This window comes from Rhagoletis pomonella, unplaced genomic scaffold, assembly GCF_013731165.1.
Source record: "Rhagoletis pomonella isolate Grant_MI unplaced genomic scaffold, Rhpom_1.0 Rhpom_scaffold_00008, whole genome shotgun sequence".
Classification (NCBI taxonomy): domain Eukaryota; kingdom Metazoa; phylum Arthropoda; class Insecta; order Diptera; family Tephritidae; genus Rhagoletis; species Rhagoletis pomonella.
Genome location: NW_023458562.1, coordinates 15,612,369 through 15,623,136, shown reverse-complemented (window position 1 = coordinate 15,623,136; position 10,768 = coordinate 15,612,369). Strand labels below are relative to the sequence as shown.

General features: G+C 47.7%; 1 protein-coding gene across 1 annotated transcript; it reads left to right on the top strand.

Moving 5' to 3' along the window:
- Window positions 1-2,941, top strand: LOC118744239 (the record flags this gene model as incomplete). Its single annotated transcript, XM_036477124.1, is given in 6 exon segments — window positions 1-235; window positions 328-564; window positions 625-719; window positions 809-1,412; window positions 1,485-2,558; window positions 2,712-2,941. Coding segments are annotated over 6 exon segments (2,475 nt in total), but the record flags the coding sequence as incomplete, so codon positions are not given.
- Window positions 2,942-10,768: the final 7,827 nt, after the last annotated feature.

The window sequence follows — 10,768 nt, the reverse complement described above, 5'->3', positions numbered from 1 at the left end:
GGAGACGATGATTGTTTTCGTCTACGACACTGAGTGTCTGAAAGACGAAGCAGATGATCCGGTCCAGGCGGTACTTTATTTCCATCCAAGCTGGGTGTCGGACACACAGAAAGTGGCGCTTTGTGGCCAGCTGATGGGTACATCCTTTTTCCTTAAGGACTGTTTCTTCAAACCGAAAATAATGGCACTGCAAAATGGCAAATTTGTGTTGAAGGAGTTTGGGAGATTTACCCTTGTGAGTTTTCCATTAAATAGTTTAAAATTATTTTTTAAAAGCTATTACAATGGAATACTCTTTAATTAATAATTGAAATCTTTATCCCCCAGGCAGTTGGCACCGATCGTAATATCTCGGATTATTTGCTTGAAAAACGCGCCGACTTGCTCGCCTCACTTGTCAAGTTCTTTCATCGTGATTTGCAAAGCGTTTTCGATCTATTCCCACAGCAAGCACAGTACAAGAATCTCTCCGAAAAGCTATATCATATTTTTGAAACATATCTGCCGATTTTACAACGTAACGGACATATTTTTCAGAATGTCCCAAAGCTGCGTATGCCAAAGGTATGGAAAATTGTTATATTTTATTAAAATGAGTAAATAGATTGCACTTTATGCTTTCAGACGGCTAGCAATATATTTTTGGATGCCATACAAACACTGCAATGCTGTCAACAGACAAAGGGTATATTGGGCGGAGCCGTACTCTACCATAACAAGTGTGTAATTTCTTGCACTTACTTCATATACATATGTACATATGTAGCTGCAGAACTTTTAATCCATCATCTTTATTCATTTCCGACAGAGTCGTTGCCTCCCAACTTGGTGACGTCATAACCAAGCAGCTTGTACTTACCGATCCGCTACACATACGCACCACCGCCGAGCAGATACACATCACCGATTTTCACATACCAAACGGCGTTCAGATGCTAGTCGTTTATGTGGATGTCCTGCAATATAATCGCTTAGCTGCCGACGCACAACGCGCCCAAACTGTGCAAACCATCCAGCATGGTTTGCTACCCTTTCAGTACCCGAAGCGTAAAATGAAACGCGACAAGTCGTTGATTTTTACAAATATACCAGAGGAAGGCAGTGCTACTGGCGGCACGGTGGGTTGCGAGCAAGTAGAAGAAGGTGTGTCCGCATCCACGGCTGTGGCGCAAACACCGGGAGCAGTGCGGCCGAAATCGTTGCTGATACGCCCGACACACTTGCCTTTGCGGCATCGAAACGGAATGGGCAGTTCGAAGGAGCTGCCTGAGTCAGGAATTGCTTCGATAAATTTCGATGAAACAGACTCGTATCCGGAGTTCATAGGACGCACCAGTGTGTGCTCTACACCGATGACGGAGAATAAAGTGCTGCAAGTGGGGAATATTATGTCCATATGCGCAAATACGGAGGTAAGCATCGAATAACGAAGCTTCGTATTCAAGTTTATTTTAAGTTTAGCCAATTTTTGTTTTCATTTACAGGATGAAAGCAACTCGAATAAGCAACAAAAAACACATAACACTAATCGCCGTAACTCGCTCAAATTCGATTTTGAGAAATTCTTTCAAAATTTTATTGCAAATCCGAATAAACAAATGGAGCGTCGCAACTCCTTCACCGATTTACAAGATTCACTTAAGAAGATATCCAAGAAATTATCGCTGAAACAATTTTCGAATAGCTTTAAGACTGACGTCAATCGCAATGGAAGCAGCAGCGGCATTGAGGCCATCGAATCACCTGATTTTATCGAAAATGACGACGATGTTGATGCAGAGCAAAATTCTGACAACTCTGATGAGAATAACCGCACTTCACGCACCATAACAGATCCCACCTATCCTGTTTTTAACGAGAATGGTCAACCAATATCTCGTAGTCTTTTCCAAGAATTTATCGAAAAGTACTACCGCCTGTGGGCGGAAAACGGCAGCGGCAATGGCAGTGCAAAGAAGGATGTCGAAATCGCACAACTTATTGAGGAATTCAAAGAATTTGATAACGAACTAAAACAATTAGACGAGTCGCTACGCCTTGACGGCGGCGGCAACAACACGACCATCACCACCACAACTACAAACCTAAAAACAGATAGTAATTTGAATACAGAAGCACCTGCAGTAATGACAATGCAAAAAGCTAAAACTCCTCTGGACAAGAAATCACTTAGTCTTCCCCTGAAACCACTCACCGATGCGTCATCTAATGACCAATTTGTTGCCGCGAGTCGCAAGCAACCGGGTGGTGTGCCACTCACACCGCTAATGGCTAAACTCTCTGTGTTGGCTTTGAATGAGGAACATACGAGCAGCACTTGGGATACCACTGCGGTAGAGATACAAACGCCACTAAACACGAGTAAAGTTTTTTCGCGTCGCAGCTCTTTGAAGTGCGACGACGCTGTGGATGCTTTGGCGACATTGCCTGCTAACGCGCAGAGCTCATCAAATGGTACGAAACGGCTAGAGTTATATATGTGTGGGCAGCAAAATATGACGCTGCTGCTTTTAATGGAGGAAGGTACAGCGCGCCAGCAGCCCGTTGTGCAGAAAATGGTAAGCTTAGTTGAGATTGAGGGAATACTTTTGAAAATAATATAATAAGATATCTTAAATTATGCGATGCAATTCCGGTTATTATAGATAAGATTCACTTAAAACCTAGCATTGATTATTTAATAATTTTCCGTATTTTTTCACATTTTTTAGTTCGATGTTTGCGTTGCAAAGTTCCCGCATATGGAATCACATTTAAATCAAACACTCAATGTTAATGTTGAGGGCGATAAGCGTGAAGGTGGCTACAGTTTCATGTGCATAGATGCGAAATGGGATACTTTAGAGCGCAATGGACCGTGGAATCCGTTAGAACTGAATACGCTCGAATGCATGCATCAAGATTTGCAACCGAGCGATGAAATTATGGATTTGGTTTTGAGGTAAGAAAATTAAGTTGTTTGTTCTGAAACATGAGTGCTTTTGTGGGATAAAAGTGTGGCGTGATAGAGAAAGGGGCGCATTAAGTTTATAACAACAAAATTATCGGCAAATATGTCGCTAATGATAACGATGACGATGTGATAAATATTGTGTGAGAGTCTTATCGGCCGATAACTCTCCTTTCCCCTGTGAGAGAACGTCCTAGTAGCGTTCGGCGTCGATCTCCCACAGGGACTCAAACGGTGGTCAACGAATTTTCTCAACCACCAAAGGGTAAATTGCAGCCCTGATCAGCAACCATTTTCACTACCTGGACGACATTCCCACGACAGCCGGTTCTACGTACCGGAATGACTCGGGTTTCACCCGACCAAGGGCTGTTGTTTCGGCGATCTAACCCCGTTTAGGTCGGCGAAGTATCTCAGAAGTTGTCCGTCCATAGGGCAACATTCACTACGCATTCTCCTACTCAGGGCTGGCATCGAGTCAAACCCTGGGCCAGAAATATACACCTGCTGTGTATGCCGAAGACGATTACACCACAACTCCACCTCAGTCAAGTGTAATGCCTGCGAGGGGTGGAGTCACCTCAGGGTCTGCTCGGGACTACGGACACACAGACAGTGGACCACGTCGTACGTGGCCCCCTGTTGCTCAAACAGAGCAGCCTCCACGGCAACCCATAGTCCGCCCGTGCAGCCCCACACACTCACACAGCAACCACACACAGTCGCCACAACACAACAACATACCACAGCCACCACAGACCACATAACACACACAACCGCACCACCACCCACACGCCGCCGCCAACAACTCCTGGTTCCCCCTACAATCTGCGCGGTATGTCAGACCAGAATATTCCGTAATGTGACATCAGTCAAGTGCAACACCTGCCTTGGCTGGTGCCACTTTAGGGCATGTTCAGGTCTGCGCACCACGCGAGATTGGACGGGGAACTTCGAGGGCCCGTGTTGCGCTGCTCGGTCGCTGACATCAATTGCGACGCCCCCCACTACCACCACAGGGAGGCAATCACCTCAGCAGCACACACAGCCAACGGCGGCAAGAACATACACCTCACTCACACCCCACATCACAACACGTCTCCCGAACCACATGAAGCTCCTCCAATTCAACTGTAACGGGCTACAGAGCAAGATTGAGGAGATAACCGCCTTCATGTGTCGGCATGGTATATTAATAGCTGCGGTCCAAGAGACGAAGTTGCACAGCAATTCAACTTTGTTGAATTGTGCCGGGTACAACGTACACCGTCGAGATCGCGAGCGAGATAATGGTGGTGGCTTAGCGTTCATCACGCACCACACCGTGCAGTATCGTCTTATCGAAGCAGACAACGACCGCAGGGATACCACCCTAGAATGTCAGGGCATCGCTGTCCGGTCAGGCGATGTCGAGCTCGAAATATTTAATATATACATACCCCCTGTCACCTGCTGCCCGGCAGGATATCACCCTGATATAGGTGCGCTCCTCAGAGGTGAAAACCGTATGGTAGTAGGTGACTTTAATGCGCACCACGATCTTTGGCACTCAAGCCTGTCAAACGATCGTAGGGGAACAGGCTTGGCTGAGCAGATAGACGATTCGACATTCTGCACAATGAACGACGACGCACCCACCAGGATTATGGGTAACTGCAGTAGCTCGCCAGACATCACAATAGTCAGCGCTGGTCTGATAAACAGCATAACGTGGCGACCTATGCTGACTCTAGCATCAGACCATCTACCCATAGTCATCTCGATTGATAAACCAACCGACTTTGCCTCCGCCAAACACCGGACCTATGTCAACTTTTCTAAAGCTGACTGGAAAGGTTACGCGGAGTTTACTGAAAACACCTTCACATCGCTCCCCACACCAACCGACGTCCATCTCGGTGAACGTAAGTTCCGCAGGGCTATCACTGCTGCTGCAGCTCGCTTCATACCGGCAGGGTGCATATCGGACCCACGTCCAAACTTCCCTGCCGAAGCGGCTGTTTTAGCCAATGAGCGTGATAGCCTTCGTCAGGCCGATCCCGGAGATCCCCGTATCAGGGATCTCAACGCGGAGATTCGGCAACTTGTAAACGTACATAAGCGGAAGAAGTGGGAGGAGCATCTGAAGACTTGCAACTTCACCTCTGGTGTGAGCAAGCTTTGGTCAACCGTGAGGTCATTGTCTAATCCGACGAAGCACGACGACAGAGTCGAAATTTCCTTCGGCGACCATGCTTCGTCGGACCCGGAGCGATGCGCGAGCTATTTTAGCCGGAAGTTCATACTGCATCCTCCGGTGGACAAAGCCAAGCGTCGAGTGACCAGAAGGCTGCACAAACTGCCAACAACTTGTGCCCCCCTTGCTTTCACTTGCGGTGAAGTTCAGGTGGCCATCGGGAAGGCGAAAGCCTCCAAAGCCATGGGTCCCGACGGAATATGCATGCTGATGCTGAAAAATTTGGGTCCTGCGGGGGTAGCGTACCTAACGGAGGTCCTCAATTTGTCAATGGCCACTCTCATCATCCCAGACATCTGGAAGGTGGGGAGAGTGGTCCCACTGCTCAAACCGGGGAAACCTGCAAACAAAGGAGATTCGTATCGTCCGATTACACTCCTTTCCCCGGTAGCGAAGACACTCGAGGCCTTGCTACTCCCGTACTTCACAAATCACCTGACCCCAGCGAAGCATCAGCATGGTTTCCGTAAAGTGCACAGTACAACAACAGCACTTAACGCCATAAACACTCAGATAACTCGTGGCCTTAACCGTAACCGTCCCTGTGAGAGAACGATTCTAGTAGCGTTGGACTTGTCAAAGGCGTTTGACACCGTCTGCCATTCCACGCTACTAGAAGATATAGAGGCCTCCTCTCTCCCACAGAGGCTCAAACGGTGGTCGGCAAATTATCTAAGTGGTCGACATTCGTCGGTAATGTTCAGAGACAAAACGAGTAAGCAGCGAAAAATAAAACAGGGGGTTCCTCAGGGTGGTGTCCTTTCCCCGCTACTGTTTAACTTTTATATTTCAAAGCTCCCTCAACCACCAGAGGGAGTCTCGATTGTCTCCTATGCCGACGATTGCTCGATTATGGCGACTGGGAATGGAATTGATGACCTGTGTTCGAAAGTAAACGGCTATCTCTCCGAACTTTCTCGCTTCTTCACTGCAAAGTGTCTAGCCCTCTCCCCTACGAAATCCTCCGCGACCCTGTTCACAACCTGGACGAAGGAGGTCAGGCTACCGCTGGGGATTCACGTCGATGACACACCAATTCCGACGGTGAATAACCCCAAAATACTCGGAGTAACATTCGACAGCCTGCTCTCCTTCTCTGCGCACTCAACCGCTATTGTCAATAAAGTACAGAGCCGCAACAAGGTCCTCAAGTCGCTAGCCGGCAGTACTTGGGGCAAAGACAAAGAAACGTTGCTGGCAACATACAAGGCAATAGGCCGGCCGGTTTTGAACTACGCAGCGCCAGTGTGGTCGCCTGGGACTAGTAGGACGCAGTGGACGAAGCTACAGACCGTACAAAACACCTCACTGAGGACAGCGACGGGATGCCTCTTGATGTCGCCTGAACACCACCTGCACGGCGAGGCGCAAATGCTCCCGGTAAAGGAGCACAATATAATGCTCTGCAAGCAGTTCCTGATCGGGAGCCACAGAAGTGGCCACCCGAGCAGACAGCTGCTTGCAGAGGAGCCCTCGCCTAGGCACGTCAGGAGGCATCTATATGAACTAACGGACGAAGTCCAGAGGTTCATTAAGCAACCTCTGGACCCGACAGCCTACAGACAGGCCCTGAACGGCATTCACAGGGACTCAGTCTCGAGTTATGTAGACTCTAGACCTGTGAATGCCGTTCTAGGCACACCACCCCCGGACATTGACGAGACGGAGCTTCATCTGCCTCGGGAGACGCGCACTACCCTTGCACAACTTCGCTCCGGCTACTGCAGCAGGTTAAACTCCTACTTGAGTAGGCTGAATGAGGATGTGCCGAACGAATGTCCGGCATGCGGAGAGACCCCACATGACTCGAAACATCTCTTCGCATGCCCGGCAAACCCGACATCCCTAACGACCTTGTCCTTATGGGCAAACCCCGCAGAAGCTGCACGCTTCCTAGGGTTGCCGTTAGTGGAACTTGACGACAACGACTGAGATACCAACCGATCTGGGCGGGGTTGTTGTAGCCGCTACAACAACAACAACAACAACTACCTGGACGAACCGAGCCGGTTCTTCGTAGCGGAATGACTCGGTTTTTATCCGACCAAGGGCTGTTGTTTCGGCGATCTAACCCCGTTTAGGTCGGCGAAATCTTTTAAAAGTTGCACGTCCATAGGGGTACACCTGCTTGGCATACTTCTGCTCAGGGCTGGCATCAAGTCAAACCATATGCCAGAAACCTACATTTACCTGCTGCGTGTGCCGGAGACGATTGTGTCAGACTAGGATATTCCGTAACTTGGCATCGGTCAAGTGCAACACCTGCCTTGACTGGTGGCACTCTAGGGCATATTCAGGACTGCGCGCCACGCGAAATTGTATGAGGAACTACGAGCACCGTGTGCGTTGAATAGCGTCGGATACTACGTGCACCGTCGAGATCGCGAGAACCTATGTCAACTTTTCCAAAGCTGATTAGAACGGCTTCGCGGAAGTTACTGAAAACACCTTCTTTGCCCTCCCCACACCAACCGACGTCCCCTAGGTGAGCGTGAGTTCCTCGGGGCTGCCACTGCTGCATCCCGCTTCATCCCAGCCGGATGTATCTCGTCAGGCCGATCCCGGAAATCCCCGCATTAGCGATTTCAGCTCGGAGATTCGGGAAGTAGGAAGAGTATCTGAGGACTTGCAACTTTAGCTCTGTTGTGGGCAAGCTTTGGTCAACCGTGAGGTCATTGTCGAACCCGACGAAGCGTGACAACAGAGTTGAAGTCTCTTTCGGTGACCGGGCCTCGTCGAACCCGGAGCGATGCGCGAGCTACTCAACCCGACAATTTACGCTGCATCCTCCGGCGGACAAAACCAAACGTCGAGTGACCAGAAGGCTGCACAACGTGCCAACACAAAGTGTGCCTCTTATTTTCACCAGAGGTAAGGTACAGGTAGCCATCGGGAATACGAAAGCCTCCATAGCCATTGCTCCCGACGGTATATGCACGCTGATGTTAGAAACATTTGGTCCTGCTGGAGTTGATTACCTTACCAAGGTTCTCAACCTGTCCATAGCTACCCTCATCATTCCACATACCTGGGAAATGGGGAGGGTGGTCCCACTGCTCCAACCGGGAAAACCGGCAAACAATGGAGAGACTTATCGTCCGATAACTCTTCTTTCCTCGGTAGCAAAGACACCTGAGGCCTTGCTACTTCCGCACTACACAAACCACCTGACCGCGGCGAGGCATCATCATGGATTCCGTAAAGTGCACAGCACAACAATGGTACTTAACGACATAAACATTCAGGTAACACATGGCCTTAACCGAAACCGTCTCTGCGAGAGAATAGTTCTAGTAGCGTTGGATCTGTGAAAGGCGTTTGACACCGTCAGTCACTCCACGCTACCAGAAATTATAGAAGCCTTTTCTCTCCCACAGGGACTCAAACGGTGGTCGGCGAATTATCTAAGTGGTCGCCACTCGTCAGTAATTTTTAGAGGCAAATCGAGCAAACCCAGAAGAACCAGGCCCCTATTGCGAGTGTCGACTGGCAGTAGAATAGAAATTTGTCGATCGAGTCGATCATCTTTTATTTTGCTATTGTGTAACTTGATCGATAAAAATTTGTACTATTGTGAATGGTTGACAGAATTGTAAACAGCTGTTTGTTTGTTTACATTTGTTTCTTGAGTGTTTTATTTACATCATTTTTAAAATAATTGCTTTTATTATAAAATTAAAAAAATGGACACAGTTGAAATATGGTTTAGTGATGAGGAAGATGATGCGGAAGCTAATAGATTAGTAGAGTTAGCTAAAGCAAGGAGGGAATTGCGAGATTCGTCGGATCCCTTGGACTTGGAAGGTGTATGTACATGTGTGAGTTTTATGAATAGAAGTTGCGTTCCCGATGCTTCACAGTTTTTAGGCTTTACATGATTAGCAGGAAAAGCTGTTTTCCTCATTAATAAACTTTATGGAAGTTTAAGAAATACGGTACGGTTAAGTTTTTTGTACAATGATGTTAGGTTTTTGTGTCCAAACGCGTGACCCGAGTTTAAAAACTTTAACATAACAACATAACAAGGGTATTGAAAGAATTCAACTTTAATTTGAAATAAAGATTTCAAATTTCCGAGCACTAGTCAATTAATAAATTATGCAGTTTTTTTGTATAAACTTTTGATGTTGGCTCTGCGCAAAAACACTGTGGATGGCGTAACCGGAGTTATATGCACAAGAAATATTGTATATGTATCTTTTCCAATAGAAGCGGAGCTTCCTACCCTACTCTTTCCGGAAATTCCTTTGCCCATGTCTTCACTCTCCTGCATCAGTACGAACAACCGCGCAAGTTGCCTTTTGTTGCTTATAATTTTTGATCTGTAATTCAGACACATACATGCATATGTATATTTCACAATTTTTTACAACTTCCAGTTCAATTGACTTACGTTTTATCCATTATAGTACCACTTTCTTATGTAAATTTTATAAACGCAAACTCCAACGACTAAAAAACAGAAATAGAAGGATGAGCGATTAAAAAGTATTCACAGTCGCTAATTGAGCGACTAAGCGACACTCGCAATAGCATCGATAATCGATAATCGCTTAATAGTCGTTTATCTACTGCCAATCGACATTCGCAATAGGGGTGCCAAATAGGGGTCCCACAGTGTAGTGTCCTTTTCCCACTACTGTTTAACTTGTATGTTTCCAAGCTCCCTTTACCACCACAGGCAGTCTCGATTGTCTCAATAATGGCGTCTGGGAATGGAATTGCTGACTTGTGCTCGAAACTAAACGAAAGTAGCCTAACCCTCTCACTACCTGGACGAAGGAGTTCAGACTGCAGATGGGTGTTCGCATCGATGACGAACCAATTCCGACGGTGAATAACCCGAAAATCCTCGGAGTTACCTTCGACAGTCTGCTCTCCTTCTAGGCGCACACAACAGCAATTGTCAATAGGGTGCAAATCCTCAACAAGGTCCTCAATTCGCTAGCCGGCAGCATCTGGTTCAACGACAAAGAAATGTTGTTGGCAACGTACAAGGCAATTGACCGGCCTGCTTATGCAGCGCCTGTGTGGTCGCCGGGGACTAGTAGGACGCAGTGGATGAGCCACAGACGTGCCAAAACACGGCACTCTGGACAGCGACCGGCACAGCACACAACCACCAGACGTGGGCGAGACAGAGCTTCGTCTGCCTCGGAAGACTTGGACCACAATAGCCCAACTTCGCTCTGGCTACTGCAGCAGGTTAAACTCGTGCGTGAGCAGAGTAAACGATGATGTGACAAACGAGTTCCCGGCATGCGGAGAGACACCCCACGACTGGAAACATTCCTTCGCATGTCCACTGAACCCGACTAAACTAACGCCTCCGTCCATAGACAGACCCTGCAGAATCTGTATGCTTCTTGGGTCTCCCGTTAGTTGAGCTTGACGACAATGATTGCGGGACTAACCGATCTGGGCGGGGTTGTTGTAGCCGCTACAACAACAACAACAACAACAACATACTATGTAAAGCACATCAACTGCGCCCCCGTGATACCATCTTATTTTCCAATTCAACAACGCTAAAGGTTCCAAAGCGTTATGACCCTTTCAAAATCTCGATGCATATGTTGAAA